This window comes from Rasamsonia emersonii (genome assembly GCF_000968595.1).
Source record: "Rasamsonia emersonii CBS 393.64 chromosome Unknown ctg1118621760065, whole genome shotgun sequence".
Lineage (NCBI taxonomy): Eukaryota > Fungi > Ascomycota > Eurotiomycetes > Eurotiales > Trichocomaceae > Rasamsonia > Rasamsonia emersonii.
In genome coordinates, this window is record NW_013563222.1 from 71,386 (window position 1) to 89,826 (window position 18,441).

General features: G+C 53.1%; 6 protein-coding genes across 6 annotated transcripts; 5 read left to right on the top strand and 1 right to left on the bottom strand.

The window, feature by feature from the left end:
* Positions 1 to 585: 585 nt before the first annotated feature.
* On the top strand, positions 586 to 3,041 carry T310_3391 (Leu3; the record flags this gene model as incomplete). The annotated part of the gene is made up of 6 exons (XM_013473758.1): positions 586 to 816; positions 872 to 1,281; positions 1,333 to 1,770; positions 1,820 to 2,088; positions 2,147 to 2,674; positions 2,728 to 3,041. The coding sequence occupies 6 exons, from the start codon at positions 586 to 588 to the stop codon at positions 3,039 to 3,041; spliced, it is 2,190 nt and encodes a 729-aa protein (XP_013329212.1).
* Positions 3,042 to 3,977: 936 nt separating this feature from the next.
* Positions 3,978 to 6,500, top strand: T310_3392 (Amine oxidase; the record flags this gene model as incomplete). The annotated part of the gene is made up of 5 exons (XM_013473759.1): positions 3,978 to 4,324; positions 4,379 to 4,974; positions 5,028 to 6,087; positions 6,178 to 6,217; positions 6,351 to 6,500. 5 exons carry the CDS (start codon positions 3,978 to 3,980, stop codon positions 6,498 to 6,500), a joined length of 2,193 nt encoding a protein of 730 aa, XP_013329213.1.
* Positions 6,501 to 7,334: 834 nt separating this feature from the next.
* On the top strand, positions 7,335 to 9,528 carry T310_3393 (uncharacterized protein; the record flags this gene model as incomplete). The annotated part of the gene is made up of 5 exons (XM_013473760.1): positions 7,335 to 7,670; positions 7,784 to 8,261; positions 8,412 to 9,136; positions 9,371 to 9,407; positions 9,467 to 9,528. 5 exons carry the CDS (start codon positions 7,335 to 7,337, stop codon positions 9,526 to 9,528), a joined length of 1,638 nt encoding a protein of 545 aa, XP_013329214.1.
* Positions 9,529 to 10,789: 1,261 nt separating this feature from the next.
* Positions 10,790 to 11,423, top strand: T310_3394 (uncharacterized protein; the record flags this gene model as incomplete). The annotated part of the gene is made up of 2 exons (XM_013473761.1): positions 10,790 to 11,120; positions 11,386 to 11,423. 2 exons carry the CDS (start codon positions 10,790 to 10,792, stop codon positions 11,421 to 11,423), a joined length of 369 nt encoding a protein of 122 aa, XP_013329215.1.
* Positions 11,424 to 11,660: 237 nt separating this feature from the next.
* Positions 11,661 to 14,357, bottom strand: T310_3395 (uncharacterized protein; the record flags this gene model as incomplete). The annotated part of the gene is made up of 1 exon (XM_013473762.1): positions 11,661 to 14,357. One exon carries the CDS (start codon positions 14,355 to 14,357, stop codon positions 11,661 to 11,663), a length of 2,697 nt encoding a protein of 898 aa, XP_013329216.1.
* Positions 14,358 to 16,464: 2,107 nt separating this feature from the next.
* Positions 16,465 to 18,441, top strand: T310_3396 (Calcium/calmodulin-dependent protein kinase; the record flags this gene model as incomplete). Its single annotated transcript, XM_013473763.1, has 4 exons — positions 16,465 to 16,549; positions 16,878 to 17,404; positions 17,580 to 18,005; positions 18,264 to 18,441. Coding segments are annotated over 4 exons (1,216 nt in total), but the record flags the coding sequence as incomplete, so codon positions are not given.

Genomic DNA, 18,441 nt, shown 5'->3' on the forward strand with positions numbered 1-18,441 from the left:
AGAGGATCTATCTGGCATGATTATTCTCCACAGAAGAACACACCAGATGTCATTGGAGAATTCTACTGCAAGTCTGTAGGAGGTACATGTAGTTATGCAAATACTCCGTACGTAGTTGAATCGGAAACGGAGCAAGAATTCTCCGGATGCGGCTTGTTTGCCGGGTTTGCATCCACGTGACCCGATGAGTCATGAGTCACCTGAGCCCCCGAGATCGGAAACCCCACCGGTGATTGCTTTTGCTTCTGTCGAGGCTTTGAGGGGTTGGAAATCCAGCAGAGACTGTCAATTCGAGCTGCGAAGAAAGGCGAACGGAGCTCGCGTATCGGCTGGGCTGTTCGCATTGCCTATCTCGCCCTCGCGAAATCGGACGCAAGGAGCGCGTGCTCTCCATCCACCCGCCGGCCCGGTTTTTATCCTCAACCCATCGTCTGATCGCCTGCGCGAAGCCGCAGGTCATCCACCGTGGCGGCGCACGGGGTGACGAGCGGCATCGGAGGGGGAGGGGTCCCCGGGGGAAGTCAGGGGCCGTCAGCATCTCACAATGCCACGCCTGTGACCAGTCCGTCCAGGTCGGGCGTCAACATGCCCGCGGCCACGGCCACGGCCGCTGCCACTGCTGCTGCGCCCACAGCGCAGGCAGGGCAGCCAGCCCAGCCAGCCCAGGTCGCGGGGAAGAAGCGCAATGTCGCCGGCGCCGGCCTGGACAGCTCGCCCGGGAGCATCGACGACGCCGAAGAGGGAGGAGGAGAACACCAGGAGGAGAAGAAGAGACAGCCGGTCAAACGGGCCTGCAATGAGTGTCGACAGCAGAAGGTGAGTTCAATGCGAACGGCAGTGTCAAGAACTCGTGCTCACGTTGCCGATGCAGCTTCGATGCGATGTCATTCAAGACCCCTTCACGTCGTGCTCGCGCTGTCGCCGCCTCAAGCTCGAATGCAAGATCGAGTCCAACTTCAAGCGCATCGGCAAGCGGAGCCGCAACGCAGAGATGGAACGGGAGATCGTCGAGCTGAGGAAGCAGATTGCCAGCGTCAATGCCGCCAACGCATCGCTGCAATCTCAGGTCAACGCCGGAAAGGCCAACGGGGCGGGCCTGTATCAGACGCCCTCGGGCATGTCGACCGACCAGTTCATGGGCTCCCACGAGGCGGTCGCGTCGTTGCTGGATCTGCGGTCGGGATTCGACGGGTCCAACTACATGAGGAATGGCGGTCACCAATTCAAGAGGATTGAGGACGTTCTGATCGCTTCAGACCGGGTGACGGAGTTGTTCAACCTGTAGGTGTTTGTCTGGTCGTTCGCAAGATGAACCAAGACTGACAGAGTCAGCTTCTTCACCTTTTACCATCCGTTCTTGCCGTTCCTTGATCGTGACACGTCCCCGGATGACTACTACTCCTCCTCGCCGCTCCTGTTCTGGATGATCATCAGCGTCGGTGCTCGTCGCTACCAGGCCGACGTGAATCTGCTGAATTCGCTGGCCGGGCCGGTGACCAGGCTGGTCTGGAGCACGCTGGCCGATATCCCCCAGAGTTTCCATGTGGTGAAAGCGCTGTGCCTGCTGTGCACCTGGCCGTTCCCGACCAGCAGCACTTCCACCGATCCGACCTTCATGCTGTGTGGGATCATGGTCCAGGTGGCCATGCAGCTGGGCCTTCATCGGCCGTCGCACACACAAGACTTCACCAAGTTCCGGGTAGAACTGATCGAATCTGAATTGCGAGACAAAGTGAGGACGTGGGCGGTTTGCAATATCGTCGCGCAGAGGTATGTTTCTTTTGGCCTGTATGCGTCAGCTGGGTACTGACTTGGCAAGGGTCGCAACCGGCTACGGGCAGCCTCCTTCGACTCTGTACGACTGGACCCTTGGCGCGAGTGAAACGGTGGACCCCAACTTCAAACTGCCGCATGATATCAAGGCGAGGTTGCAAATCGAAAAGTTTTGCGACAAGGTCACCAAGACGCTGTATAACAATCGTCGAGACCCCGTTGGACTGTCTGGCCAACAGGAGAGGTCAACGTTGATCTCTCTCTTGTCGAAAGACTTCCATGATTTGGAAGATCAAGTCCGGTCGGAGAATGACGGTAGGCCTGTCTCTCCCCTTTTGTTTGTTTATGGTTCATGCTGAACTCGGTTCTGTAGTAATCACGGATCTCTACCTCCATGCCGCCCATCTCCACCTTCACCTGTCTGCCTTCTTTGACGACCCGTCCGCGAAAGACTACTGTGAGCGTCTTCTCGCCTTGCACTCAGCAACGACCACGTATCTCGAGAAGGCATTGAATCTGGAGACGTCTGTCGGCCCCGTGCTGTCTTACACGCCGTACTACATCTACCAGATGATGCTGGCGGGAGGGTTCACTCTGTTGAAGCTCTGCAAGAGCTTCTTTGCCGCGCACATCGACCTGGAGTACAGCAAGAGCCTCTTCAACAGGACCATCTGGGCGATTCGGGGGATCTCAGTGGCCAACAACGACCTTCCCCAACGCCTGGCCGAGGTCCTCGCGCAGATGTGGCGGCTTGGTGGCACTCCAACCCAGAGACCGGCTACAGCAGAGGTGGATGACTCGTTGCAGCTGAAGGTGCGATGTCGTATGAGCATGTCGCTGGTGTACGACTCGGTTTGGCGGTGGAGAGAAGACGCTCAGACCAAGGGCCGCAATATCGAAGGTATGTTGGCTCGTCCGGTTTTCTTTCAACGCTCTTGTTCTGACTGTGTGCAGCCTATCTCAAGAACCCGACGGATCCGGAGTCCAATAACGATTCGTCTACATCCTCTGTTGCAGCCGTCCAGACGTCGTCCACTCCGGGGGTTGCTGGCGGCGATCCCAATCTGGCGCCGCCAGCGCCTGTGCCGCAGGGTATGGCGATGTCAGCGTCGAGCAGCGGAGTGAGCAGCCTTCCGAGCGCAGTCAGCGGGTTCATGGAGCCGAACTACGAGGTCTTTGACCCGCTGAACTGGCTTCTCGATGGGCTGGTGGACTTTCCTTACACGTACCCTGCGGTGCAGGGTTTGGAAACGCAGGGCATTGCGTGAGCATCGAATAACTCTTACTCTAATGATGAAAAGGACGAAAGCATGAAAAGCATGAAAAGCATTTCCAAGGGTATTTTTCTTGTTATTTTTCTTGTTGGGAATTTTTTTTGTCGTTTTTTTTTGCATGTCGAATGGTTTCAACTGGCGGCTGCTGTCTTTCGGACTGGACATAGCGCAGGCGTCTTGGTTGGAATGTCTTAGTTTACGACCGTCATGTTATGTACACCATATATCCCTGTCTGCTTTCGGAGTTGTCTGTAACGCCATTGCATGTTGTTTTAGCTTTTCTTTGTTTTTCTTTCTTTCTTTCTTTCTTTCTTTCTTTTTCTTTTTTTCTTTTTGGGTAATATATCCGATGTCATCGTTAATAAGCAACGATATCCAGCGTATCGTGATTGTGGATACTCTGCATAGTTTGTATACTATGAGAACCCTGTTGGATACAGTTCACCTGGCCGATTGTATTCTGGATTTATTCTAGTTTCAGGCTCGAATTTCGTCATTTTATCGCGATAAGCAGTTATCGTCTCGCCCAATGACAGCGATCAATTGTCGAAATGGCCAACTTTAGCAAGCTCAAGTCTTTACTGCATTAGGCAAGTCCATGCGAAGCACCCAATGCGTCTTGTCCCCCGCCTTAATTATACACCGTTCTCCGTACATCGGTCTCGAGTGACATGAGCTTATCTATGGCATTTTATTTCTTCCCCTTCCTACAAAAGGCGGGCTTTCTCCCGCACTAACTGGCATTCTGTCCTGAACATTTCCTTCTTCTTAGTTTGTAGGAGATTGCAGCGATTGGGTTGATTAATTCAGAAAGAAAAGAGGTCAGATCACCTATCTCTCTCCGGTATAGCTAGCTGAATCTCACTATTTATATGCCTACAGGATCGCTGTGAGAACTAGACAACAGACACAGGCATATTCTTGCTGAAAATGACCTCTCGCCCTCACCCCCTCCACAACATCTCCCCGGCGGAGATCCGCCGCGCCTCCCAGATCGTCTCGCGCATCCTGCAGGACAAGAATGGCCCGTCCTACGAGGTCTACTTCAAGCACATCTACCTGTACGAGCCGCCCAAGGCCCTGCTGATGCCCTACCTGGACGCCGAGAGCGCCGGCGTGCCGGTCGCACAGAGGCCGTTCGTCCCGCGGTTGGCGGGCGTCATCTACCATCAGCTGGGCAATCCGCGCGAGTTCTTTGAGATGATCGTCAGTCTGGACTCGGGGACGGAGGTGGAATTGCGGACGCCGAAGAGGGGACAGCATAGCTCTTATGATAGGTACGTACAATACAGGGAACGCCTAAACTACTGGGCAGCACTGAATGTTTATAGGGAGGAGCTCCGACGCGTGGCAGAAAAGATCCTGACAGACCCTGCGGTTGTGGAGGCTGTCAAAAAGTTCAATCTCCCCAAAGACGTCGTCATCCAGGTCGATACGTGGCCCTACTGCGCAGACAAGTACTCGACCGTCGACACTCACAAATGCATCCAAGGCCTGCTATACGCCCGCGCGCCGCACAACCACCCGGACAGCAACCAGTATGCGTTTCCGATCCCCCTGTCGCCCGTCTACGATCTGTTCGAGGACCGGGTCGTGCGATTCGACACGCTGGCGACTGGCGGCGAGGAGGACGGGCTGAAGCACAACACCGCCCCTGCTGAGACCGCGATGGCGCACTGCGTCGAGAATGAGTACCACCCGGATCTGCTCAAGGGGCCGCCGCGGCAGGATCTGAAGCCGTTGCGGGTCGTCCAGCCCGAGGGGCCCAGTTTCACCGTCTCCGACGAGAACCTCGTGCAGTGGCAGAAATGGCGGTTCCGGGTCGGTTTCAACTACCGCGAGGGACTGACCATCCACGATGTGAGGTATGACGGGAGGAAAGTGTTCTATCGGCTCAGCGTGAGCGAGATGACGGTTCCTTACGGCGGTGAGTAGAGTCGTGGATGTGTGCCATAAAGGGTCATGATGCTGACTGCTCAGACCCACGCACGCCGTACCATCGAAAGCAGGCCTTTGACTTTGGCGATGCCGGCGCCGGGAACTGTGCCAACAACCTTGGCCTGGGATGCGACTGCCTGGGCGTCATCAAGTACTTCAACGGCTGGCTGAACGACCCCAAGGGACAGCCCGTCGAGGTGCCCAACGCCATCTGCCTGCACGAGCAAGACTCGGGCATCGGATGGAAGCACACGAACATCCGAACGGGGGTCGCAGCCATCACGCGGGCCCGGACGTTGGTCGTCCAGACGATCATCACCGTCGGCAACTACGAATACATCTTCGCCTGGCTGTTCCAGCAGAGCGGGACGGTCGAGCTCGAGACGCGGGCGACGGGGATCGTGTCGACGGCGCTGATCGACGCGGGCAAGCGCAGTCCATGGGGGAACGTGGTCGCGCCGGGGGTCCTGGCGCAGAACCACCAGCACCTGTTCTGCCTGCGCATCGACCCGATGGTCGACGGTAACGAGAACACGCTAATCCAGGAGGACTCGATCGCGGTGCCCGAGTCGGAGGACGAGAACCCGTTCGGCAACGCGTGGCGGCTCGTCAAGACGCCGTTTGAGAAGTCGACGTTCGCCGACGCCGCGCCGGAGAAGAACCGCGTGTTCAAGATCGTCAACGAGAAGCGCCTCAACCGGATATCCGGCAATCCGGTCGGGTACAAGCTGGCGCCGGTACCCTCGCAGCTGATCCTGGCGAGCAAGAATTCCGTCGTGCGCAAGCGCGCGCGCTTCGCCGAGCACCACATCTGGGTAACGCGGTACCGGGACGGCGACCTGTGGGCAGGCGGGAAATGGGCGAACCAGTCGCTGGAGGAGACGGACGGGGTGGCCGACTACGCGGCGCGCAACGAGGACGTGCGCGACCGGGACATAGTCGTCTGGCACACGTTCGGCATGACGCACAACCCGCGCGTGGAGGACTTCCCCGTCATGCCGGTCGAGACGATCACCGTATCGCTGAAGCCGGCGGATTTCTTCGAGGGCAATCCGGCGCTGGATGTGCCGCAGAGTACGCAGGCGGTTAACCAGAGTGTGCTGTATGAGGAGGCAGGACAGGATGATAAAGCATGCTGTTCGAAGGCGGCGAAGTTGTAGCAGGCAGACATATATACTACAGTGATATACAGTTATGTCACGATAGATAGAGAAGAACGACTAGGGAACTATGTACTGTACTGTACATACATACATACATAGTATGGATGAATCAGACTGATATGAATTGCATACATTAATTATGTCTTTGCCTGTAATCATATACGATATATATATATATATATATATATACTCTGTCTATTAGGGCAGGTTAGGATCAACCTCCACAAACATTAATTTTAAAATTAGACACACTAAACAGCCTTCTCAAGAGAATGATGCTGAAGCCACAATTTTGCCATCTGGAGAAAACCTCACGGCCCTGACAGCGCTGTTATGGCCCTCGAGTGTCTGAAGCAATGGCCCCCAATCGTTTGCACACATATCTCCGTACAATCTAGGCTGAAAGGCTATTTACTGGGAAGGCTCTTTTGGCTGGTTATAAACCCTCTCTCTCGCCCAGGTGACAAGGTTTGTGTGCTGAATTCGAGATAAACAAAAATATAGGTAGATCTTCTGCCTGGTGATATCTGATGCCTACCCGTAATGTTCACGCAAGTTGTACAGCTGATGCGCAACCCAATAAAAGTATTGATTTTACTGGTTTTGCATGTAGCTCAACCTGAGCTCCCATAGCTTATACACCCTACGAATCGTTCTTGCTACGAATCAAGAGATGATAGCGATTGGCGAGCTCTAGTAGCTATAAGAAGGATACCCACGCCGCTACTCCCAAGTCCTCGACGAACACATCTTGAATGACAATGACCGAACCGAAGTGGAACAAATTATGGCGAGCCTGCAGTCTCTTGTTCTGCTCACACTGAAAGGCATACCAGCTGGTCGTGTTGTCATTCCATTTCTGCTTCTATCTCTCAGATCTGATTGCTGATCATTAAGTATTCCAGAGCAAGCCCAATAGATCCCACCAAACTCTATTAGGTAGTCGACAGACGGGTTGCCTAAATTGTCACTACCAGATTCGGTGCAAACAGGTCGTTCCAGTTTCCAAGACTCCTGCCTACTTGCAAGGCCGCCACTTCACTTCTTATCCCTCATTTCTAAGTCACCACCCTCAATTTCTACAATCACTCTGTTTTACCGCTTTACCTTTTCATCACTCATCTCTCAGTCATGATATGTTAGTTGACTCACCTTCCCATCCCTCATATCAGTCTACTCTTCAGCAATGACGCAACCGGAGCAGCAAAGACAGCTGTCATGGACTGCCAAAGAGCGGCGACTGATGAGCCGCAGTGATGAAGAGATGCTGGACGAACTTGACCTCCGCCTCGACTACAGAGTCGGATGGCCGAAGCCCTTGCCGGTCCTCCCCATCCGTCTAACACCTATTCTGGATGTAACGGAGTACATCGTCGATTTCTCTGCTGCAAGTCGTCAAATCCGCAGTATCTGTGGTGTCGAACGGGTCACCTATGGTTTCGATAGTCCGCGCCTTGTTTATTGTCATCGTTATGATTGCCTTCCAACAGAGGAAGATGTGACTATCGTGATGGATTGCCGAGTGGGTCAGACACCCTGGACGAACACCTTGAAAGAGGTCCGAAAATACCTGGCCCGGGAAGATATTCAATATCGGATTGAGTTCACATTGATTTCCGAGTCGCCACACCCCAGACTCACACGATCCTACCTGATAATCCAATTGTCTCGCTATGGGAAGACGTGTACAGGCAACAAGTCCTCTCCTTGATCCAAGGTACAGAGTGGCAGACTGTCGACGTGTTCCATCGTGGCAACAGTCCGGAGAGACACGATTGCCCGGTAACGATCGTTATCACAACATGGGATGCCAGCGAGAGTCTGTGGTGGGAAGATTTGCTTCCGAGGATCCGTCTACGATGGCCACATGCAGTCGAGCTTTGCTCTGCGAACAGTATCCGTACTATGGATCTTGATATCCAAGCTAGTGCAAGGATGTTAACTGATGCTTCTATTAGCGGCCCTATTCAGATAGGCACAAGTGTTGGAATCAAGGGTGAGCGTGGTGGAGGAACACCTGGAGGTGTTATCGAACTACAAGGGCGGGATGGCACAATCACAAAGATGGGTCTCACCAACCATCATGTTGTTCTTGATACAAGACTAAACTCTGGTAATTCCCTCTGCAGTGTAACTCTTTTCAAGTATTAACAGCTAACTTTATTTCTGGCAATTACTGATCGAAATACACTGCTCCTCCCTTCTCATGACCTTTCACGGCAGCAGATCCTTGTGATGACTGCGCCGTGTGACTCTGACACAGAAGTTTGGATCCGGGAGATCGATGAAAGCATTAACAGATTGGGAAAAGTGGCTGACGGGGATCCCACAAAACCGGACAGGCCAGGCCTTAGGGCCAGAGTCAGTTGGGGCGCGGAATCGAAAAGACCGGAACTCGAAAGAATTCTGCATCTGATGACAGAGGCAGAGACACGGAAAGCACGCATTAAGTCCTTCGACCGTACTGCAGGTTTCGTGGCCGCATCCTCGGGGAACAGGACCATCAATATTAATGGAAAGTGTTGGCCTCTAGATTGGGCTCTGATTGAACTCCATCCACAGCGGCCAATGACAAATACGGTCGTTGACGCCCCGACTAATTCTTTGATGAATGCTTACAACGAAACGGAAATCCGAAATTGGTCAACTTCAGCATCTCTGATGGATCTAACAGTCTTTAAGAAAGGAAGAACGACAGGCTGGACGGAGGGTACCGTGAACAGCATCAGGACGGATCTTCAATTGACAAGGGAGAAGGAAAACACACAAACTGATGTCTACGGGCAGCCTGTGTCCGCCTGGTCTATCCCGACATCGTCGAATGCGACGACCAAGTTTGCTTCCGAGGGAGATTCCGGTTCGTTAATTCTGAATGATGATAGAACTATCATTGGGTTGCTGTTTGCGGCCGATCCTGCCTCCGGTATTGGTTACTTTATTCCGTTTCATGTGATCATTGCAGATATTGAAGCGGTCACTGGGGCGAAGGTGGTTAACCTCTCAAGAGGCATAAATATTGTTTAAAGTACCTTACGGATGGGCTCGTCTAGTCTAAATTAGAGTAATGTAGGGTCTTTTGCTCAGACTTCCACATTGGCACTGGGAGAAGGGTGCGTCGCCTTATTAAGTGCAAGTTTCACTACACTCTATGTTTTCAACCCTTCCATAGCTTTTTTTTCCTTCTTGCTAAGCAATTCCTTTGCTCTACTATTATTACCATAGTCAGAACTAGTCAAATTGTTCATCATCCTAAATGCAGGTACGAGAATTTCTCTAAATTTAGATTCTACAAATTAGGCATGTTACTAACTCCACCAGAATGCATTGAAGCCGTTCTAAAGCAACGCACGGAGACATCGCACCTCCCAATTCAGTATTGAGTAGAATGCTTTCCAGTGGAACGGCATACCCAGCTCTTCACGTCGCGACTTGGATGCAGGATCCGAGTGCAGTCGCTCCCCAACCCCCAACCCCGGACGAGCACATACCAGTTCATACCAGGTAGTATAAATCATGTTATCTAGACCTAGAGTCTCCTCCTTGTTTTGCTGTCACCAATTGTTTTTCTGCTTATATGGTCTCTAATTAGCCTATTTTGCCTAGAATTATGCTTTTATCCCCGGGGGTAAAAGCTCCTCTTCGACGTGTCTTTTCTGGAAGTTTGTGTATATTGTTGGACATCCCACCGTCTACCCCGAACCCGATGAAACCGTCTATGCGATACTAGCTTCCCTTAATTTGTCTACCAGACCACATCTCCTCTATTATCAGCAGGATATTGAGAGGAACGCGCTGGTTAACAGAGCTAGGATATTAAACACAAATAGTAATAGAAACCTTAGGGCTATCTGAAAAAGCCTTTCTCAGAGGACACTATGGAAAGCAGAAGATGTTGGAAAGTAGGAACAACCTAATGTTGTGACATGTAGAGATAAATTAGTGTAATTATAGCTGCTCTGCTGTCTGTCTGTCTGTCTGTCTGTCTGTGGGGCAAGGCAGGGCAAGGCAACCAACCAATTGCAGGGAAATGCCGATTGATCAATTACTTTAACTTGCATTCCAACCTTAGTAGTAGTACTTACTCATCTACCTAGTGTCATCGACATCAACGCTTATCTGTCAATCATACTATCCAACTCGACAAATATACCTAATCTATCAATCTCACTGCTGAACTGCTCACTCACTCACTCAAATCAGTCAATCAATTGGGGGAATTCAACACATATCATCCAAGAAGAATTCACACTATCTACTACATATCTACATCATCATATTTAACTAAATACCGGGGATTTATTTTTATTTTATTTTTATTAATTTCAATGATGAGATGACATGACATTCCTATCATTATTATTAATTACCCTTCTTCTCCTGATTTGATCTGATCTGATCGATCAAGGAGAGCAAGCAAGAGCAAGCAAGAGCAAGCAAGAGCAAGCAAGCAATCAACGACAGACACAATGTCCTCCTCCTCCCTCCTCCTCCTCCTCCTCATCATCATCTACTACCCATCAACCTCAACACGAACACGAACAACACAAACCACAGCATTGCAGTCGCCGTCCACTCCTCATCCCACAAAAACGACCTCTAATACCCCCTTCTTCAACATCATCATCCAAAACAAAAACAAAAATGAAAACAAAAACCATCAACCCCAGCGCCCACCCTGCCTCAATCCAGATCCTTCGACCGGTATTTTCTTCTCTTACCGAGAACAACACTACTAGCGTTACGACCGCTGCTTCTGCTACTGCGACTATTGAATTCGACTCCTCCCGCTCAGCGCAGCCCTTTCTTGAGCCGGATGTTTTGGCTAGGATGAGGAATAGGAATCGTCAAAATCGTCAGAGTCAGGGTAGTACTACTACTAGTACTACTACAGAGGCTCAAGGCGAAGCTGAAGCTGAAGCTGAAGATGAAGAAACTGCCCTCCGCAGAAGGGAGAGAGAGGCCGAATACGGGAGTATGGCTATTCGAGGGCGGAGGGATGTTAGACGGAATCGAGGGAGGAGAGGAAGGTCGACAAGGGGAACAACATGATAGAATAGAATATTCTATGCGAATCGAGTGATGTTTTGTTCTGTTCTGTTCTGTTTTGTTCAGGTTTGTCTGATTGAAATTGTTTTGATTGATTGCAATTGTTGTATGTACTGTACCTACTTGGATTGGACTTTTTTTTGAAGAATTTAATCAATCACTCGCATAATGTTATGCAATGTAATGTACAGTACAGTGTAGTGCATATGTCAACGAAAACCACAGCTAAATAGATATGTGTCATACCAAGTAGATACAAAATGAATCAAATCAAATCAACCAAACTCGTGAGTCATCAGATCGTGCTTCGTGCTCGTTTCATGCTTCGTTTCATGTTTCACGTCAATCATGTCGTCTGTCTGCCTTAGGTTATCATAACTCATCATGTCGTTGTCGTAATGCTGGACCATGTCCAGACTGAATGTGTCTCCTCCAGTTGATCAAATCGAATACTCCCGTCATGCCGTCATGGGGTGAGACCCCCAGACATCATTTTGTCATTATCAGATACGGCTGCCTCCATCGACTTGTCATTGTCAGATACCTCCGTCCGCAATATCGGATCGTAGGGTCCCACCACCGAAAACGGATCGATCGGCGTCTTCTCACCAATGCTCTGCTTCAACTTGGCCCGTCGCGCCTCCCATTTCTCCTCCTGCCGGAGCTGTCGCGCCCGTCGAACCCGCCGCTGCAGGTTCCGAAGCGTCGTCAATGGCACGTGCATCCCCCACCGCGAGGCAAACCGTACACGACGCTGATACGGCGAGAGTGGGCGCATGATTCCACAGCTCAGACTCCTTCCAACGTTACCTTGACTGGAGCGATGTCCGCGGGACCTCTTGGACATCCGACGAGCCAGCGAAATCGGTCCGCTGAAAATTACCCGTTTCTGAGGCAAGCCCAACGAGTTGCTCACAAACTCATCCTCCTGCCGATTATCCTCCTGCTGGCCGTCCTTCCGGTCATCTTTCCGGTCATCTTTCTGCTCGCCCTCACCCTCCCGCTCAGGACCATCGCCCTCGTCATCCGACTTGAAATCATCCCAGAAGCCACGCGGCCGCCAAAATGGATGCAACCGGCTATCCATGTCTTTCCCCGCCGTCCGGTTGGTTGCTGCTCTCGAAGCAGACCAGGCCGACTGACGACGCGCGCTCAAGGCACGTCGAACAGAGCCCAACCGCCGACTCAGGCGGCTACTTCTCGCCTGCTCCTCCGCCCCCAACTGACAGTCCGCTTCGTCCATCGGCGTCGGAGGGGTGACCTTGAATGCCGGTGGATCCGGCGGCGGGCGAGGATTCTTAAGCGGTGAATCAACAGTGGCCGGGGTTGGGGACTGCTTTGGAGTCTCCGCATCGACAGGCGCGTCTAGCGGTCGTCCCCGCAGAGCTTGCACAGCGCGAGACTCCGGCTGCTGTTTCGGGTCAATCAACAGTACAGACTCGTTGTTGTGGGGGAAGAAAGTCACAGCAGTGGCCTCATTTATCTCTACTGGTCCCGGAGATGACGAAACGACTGACGCCTGCGTGAAGTGAAGTGATGGAGCGCGGAGTCGCTCAGCATCATCCTCCTGATGAGACTGCCGTTCCAAAGCTTCCGAGCCTCGACGATCTTCAAACAAAACGATCCTGGGAGATGCGTTGGGATCGGACGGCGGCTCATTATGCTGCTTCTGCATCATCGCCTCCGTGTGAATTCGCAGGCTCTCCGAAGTGAGCGACGCAGACCGGGAATTATTCCTGCTCGTAGGTGCCGAGAGAGAAGAACTGCGAGGTGGCACCGGCGGCCGGAAAAATCCCCGACCTCGACTGTTTATGTCGGACGTAGAAGGCATAGAATCAGACATGGTGCGCTTCCTCTGCCGCATGGGCATATCCATCGTGCCCCTGCTGCCCTCGGGTGCAGTGGTAGGCCGGCGACCGGAACCCTGCGAGCGAGTTTTGGAGTTGTTCCGGCTGCTTGAAGTCGACGCTTTCAACGAGGAACGTCGCTCTGGAATCACAACGACGGGGATGACTTCTAGCTTCTGCGGGAGCTGACTCGACGTGACGCTCGCCGCAGACATGTTGGAAGAGATGCTGCGACGGTCGCGGTTGGTGATGCGAGCCGACTTGCGCACCAGACGACGCTGCGACTCCGCACTGGACTCTAGAGACGTTCGAGTCGACGGGGGGTTTGGCGAGCTCACAGATCGCAAGGAGGCCCTCTTTCCGCTATGTCGCAGCGTTCGTCTGGCCTGTTGCGGCAATTCGATAACCATGGCTTCAATAGTCGAAGTGGTAGAACATCCAGACAGTCTCCAAGAGTTGACTCTGTCCATCAACTGTTGCTCCTCTTCCGGCAAGAACCAGCAAATGTCTTCTCCAAACTTTTTGACCGAAGGGCTGATAGAAGAGTCTCGGGACTCCTGCACACGATCCCGCAGACTCCTTCCCCGGGTAAGAGAACAGTTTAATTGCTGATGTCCCGTGTCGCAGGCGTCAGACTGTGGTCGCTGTTTCAAGTCCCCATTGGCGTGGTTTCCACGTGGCCGGGGCGACTTGAAACAGCGTGATGTGGCAGATCCACCTTCATGATTGTGCACCCACTCCCCATCAAACGAGTCAAAGACTGGCTGCCGCTCCACTTTTCGCGACCCCTGTGAAGATGTATATGTTTCCTCCACTCGAATTCCGTTCGCCAGGGGTGAATTCTTCCGTGGTGACGGCCTAGCCGACCGGTTACGGCTCTCGGGTTCCTCGTCGGACGACAAGCCCTCTTGGGCGGTCTTGAACGACTCTGCCCGGGACGACATAGAAGGCTGGACGGCACCCGGCGTTCTGTCTCTTGCGCGAGGTGGAGTTGTATCCGGAGTAGGAGGAGTGAACTGACGAGGTCTCCCGGTTTGGGCGGTTAGACCATGGTTGAGGGGGACGGGACATGGTTTCAAGTCAGGGGTACTCGCGTTGTACTCTTGCTTCTGCTTGGGAGGCGTTAAAGGAAGAGTCGGGGTGACGACTGCAGCACCGTTGGACTGCTCCACATCGCCCTCAGACGGGGGGATTTCTATCGGGGGCATGCTCTGGGTGGCATCTCGGCGGCGTGGAAGGGATTTGCGAGCTTTGGGAAGGGGTCTTTCAGGCTGTGGAGCATCCGAAACTGCGTTTGAGGCCTCGAATCCCGGCATAGTGATAAGACGTAGCTCTCGATCTGAGGATCGATCGTAATTCAGCACGACGGAGACACTGATACGATAGTCGCACCTAGCATCACCGCATGACACGTGTTTGAAGCGCGTGCACAGGCCAGATCGAACAGCACACTACCTCATTCTTGTAGCTCGTAGCTTCCAGCTCGACGTTTCGACAGTAGGCGTATCCAATCTTCGTGGCGGCTGGCTGTTTCAAGCACCGCTGAAACGTGCCGGTTTCAGACCGGACCGGACAGCTGGCAGCTCAGTCGACGGATTATTCGTAGATCAGTCGCATCAGATAAGTGGAGAGCGGTCAGGGACGATCACGACGGCGATCTCGAGATGACGATATAGATAGCTCACGCTCCGAGTCGGATGGAACCAGCAACGTGGAGGATAGATCGACAGACTCTCGAAACGACCGGGCGGATGATAAGGGAGATGGTGACTGCCAGGATGCGATGCTCGATGGAGGAGGACGATGTCACTCGCGAGGTGGTTTCGAAGGCGAGGCTGGCTGGATCATGAGACTCGATTCGATCGCCGCCGCGTGAGGCTCTCCAGCGGTGGGGACTCAAGACGGTCAGCGACGACTGGCCGCTGTCGGCTGCCTCGACGGTTCTGGGCGACTGCTAAGAGAACACAGGGCGATGGACAAGACCGCAGAGGGCGATAATAAATCCTCAGACGATGGCCAGGGAGGGGCAGTGGACGAGTCGAGAAATGCAATCTGGCTGCAACCTCGGCGCTCGTTAGGGGCCGCGCAGGCCTGGGCTCTCTGCGACGCTGCTGCCGGAGACGGGACGCGGTGAAGCTGCACGCATCAGGGACAGAACACGGCCACTGGCGGATGTCGATGTAAGTCATCATTCCCTTTGAAGGCAGCGACCAGTCTACAGAGGCGTTGTGGTGATCCTGGTGGGCTTGGTGGGCTTGTGCTTACGGTATGACAGGTCTCGCCTGCAGCCGCCAGCCCGTCTGTACGGAGTACATCTTCGTCGACTTGCCAAGAAGGCAGGGGATAGAGATACTAAGAGTTTTACAGCCTGCTGACTCTGATACATCGACATGGGCGATGGTTTGCCCGCAGACCGGTACCTGAGCTGTCTCGCGGACCTAGGAAGTGGCTCCTGCTCAACCATGGAACCAGTCTCTGCCTTGCATTTCTGTCTCCTGGATTGCGGGACAAGCAGCCATCGGAGTTAAATGCAGGTTCCGTCTGCAGAGTTCTGCAGCTGGACGAGTATCCTCGGCGTTCACTCGTCGGAGCAGGACCTCTACCGATGTGCGTCAGACTGGCAGAACATTCCAATGCTGCACGTCGGTTTCAAGTGATCAAGACTTGAACAGTGAATGTGATTTGCTCAGGGAGCAAGCCAACATTCCTCGCTGAGAACTACAAATTGTGCAGCTTACAGTGTGCAGTCCCTCACGCCCTGCCTAGGCGAGAGAGGTTCCGGATGGGGCGATGACAAGCCCTACAGTCTACGCTATGACGACGCAACCCCACAACGGATTGGAGATGATGAAATGGCACCTCACTACGGAATATTGCTCAGCACCGTGCCAAGCGACGCAGCAAGGAATGGTGTACCTGAAAGACGCACGAAACAGCTTTCTCAACAGCGTTAATTAAACCGGAAGATGGAGCTGTTGCGTTTGTCTCATCTGTCAACTGGCATAGTCATCTAATCTTCGTACGGAGTTCGCCGAAACACCAGCTTTCCCTCCCTCATCTACTTCGCACGTACTTACTGAAGCATTTTCTTGTTGCTGTCCGACTTCGTGGTAGGTTTTCAGTTCGGAAGCTGCTGAGGCAGAGCGCGCTGTCCTAGAGGTCAGCAGAGAGAGAGCATACGCTGCCTTCTGAGGGAGTCAGTGGGGAGCAAACAGGGAGGCCAAGAAATCAATTACATTGTCTGGAAGCTGAGAGCCTGAGGACAGATCAACCGTTGCAGCTGCGATGGATCGATGGATCTCTGCTCCATTGGCCGCCCATGCCGGGTTTCCTATTCCGGTATCCGCGACTGCAGCACCAACTTAACTCGATCCTTCCGGCTGGTCATTGTCTGCCCAAGCTCGAGACAGGTAGATGAGAATCATGATTGCTCAGCAATCAGGTCTACATTTGCAAGAGAACGAGAAAGCGGGAAATGTCGCCGTCAAGGATATTCTGTGGGATCGAGGTTAGTAGGCGAAGAACTGCAGTATTAATGTGATTCTTGCGAGGGCAATTCTCTCTTAGCTAAGCCCCTCTGCCCGTCCAATGATATGCCGCCTGCTTTCTTCGTTGCCGTTCAGTTTTCCCCCATTCTGCGTTCTGCCCTCTATTCATTCCTTCGTAGTTGAGAGATGCCGTTCGTAGTTTTTCCAGATGAGACATGAGAAAACCAGCAACCTGCTGCTAAGAAGCGTGTACCGGTAGATCGGCAACAGCGATGACGCAGGATCCCCAGGCTGGCTGAGGATGGTCTGGGGCGAGAAGATGATGGCGGACAACTAATGGCATCATAGGGCAGTCCCGTGCCCCACAGCTCTATCTCCCAGTTCCTCTGACCTCATCGCGCCTTCGCCCTCGCTCCCCTCCATCTCTGCCACTGCAGAATTTCCTCTGGCAGCGCTCGTCGCCCTCTCTCTCCGCATTCATTGACGCCCGTTGCGCTGCTCTTGCGCCTCTTTGGTCCGGGTGGACGCCCTTTGCCCCTCTCCTCCGCCCGCCCTTCTCGACCGGTCATCCGCGTCCGAGGGAAAGCATCCGGCCAGACTCTCTTCTGCCACGCCGCAAAATCCATTCCAGCTTCATTGACTTTCTGTTCGGGGTGGTCTCTGGCCAGTCCTTATCTGGCATCATTACTACCTTCATTGACACCTGTCTACAGTCTTTTCCCTCCCGTCTAACGAATCTCGCGGTTGTGACCCATTGGACCAGCACTGCGTCATTGGGGGCACCTGTTGCTCCATTTCGACTGACGGCCCTGTCAGCCTGCGCTACTGTCCTCGATTACTCGAAAACCCGCCGCAGTCCACGACTAGAGGATCAAGTGTCGCAACCTGCTTTGCGTCCTCCTGTCGCGCCCTGCCTTCGAATCCTCTTCTCCTTCTTGTTTACGTCCCTCTCATGCCTGCATCTCATTTGTTCTGAACGATCTCCCTCTCGCCCGCTCTTTTTTCTTGATTCACGATTGCTCGCTCTCCGAAACTATGAGTACAATACAGAACCTCAAGAACTTCATCCGGCACGGGAAACAGGCCCGCTTGGTGACGCCGCATGCGGAACCGACCACCGATGTCACTGCCGTCCACGCACAGCAACAACGCCAGCCTCAAGGACAGTACACCAACAACCTGGATGCCATCGACAACCGGCATGGAAATAATCAGCCTGCAGCCCAGAAAGCCCCCGAGTCGCATACCAAGCCGCATACCACCAAGGTCTCGCGGGCCGACATCGAACGGCTCGTGGCCGAGGAAAAGCAGAGCAAAGCCAAGATGCCAAAATACCCCGGTTTAGAGCGTTGGACCCTCCTCGAAAAGATGGGCGATGGCGCCTTCAGCAATGTCTATCGTGCCAGGGACAATACCGGCCAGATGGGCGAGGTCGCGATCAAAGTCGTCCGGAAATACGAAATGAACAGCAATCAGGTATGAAACAGGAAGGACTCACAGTCTGAATCCTCGCATTTTTTTACTTTCTCCCTTCTTTTGCCGTCCTGCTTCAACGTCTGCAGGGCGATGCACACAATTTAGGAAGAAACCCAAGGCAGTGGAGGTGCGCGACAGTCCTCTTCACTCGCTCTCATTCTTCCTGCATGATTTTCTTCCGTTGCCATGCCCTCGCTGCCCAGCACATCAACCATAATCTTTTGCAGATGGATCGCTAACTCGACTTGTCTCTGACAGCGGGCGAACATCCTGAAAGAAGTGCAGATTATGCGCCAACTCGACCATCCCAACATCGTCAAGCTTCTAGACTTTTCCGAATCCCGGCAATACTACTACATCATTCTCGAGCTCTGCCCTGGTGGTGAGCTGTTCCACCAGATCGTCAGGCTGACCTACTTCAGTGAAGATCTCAGCC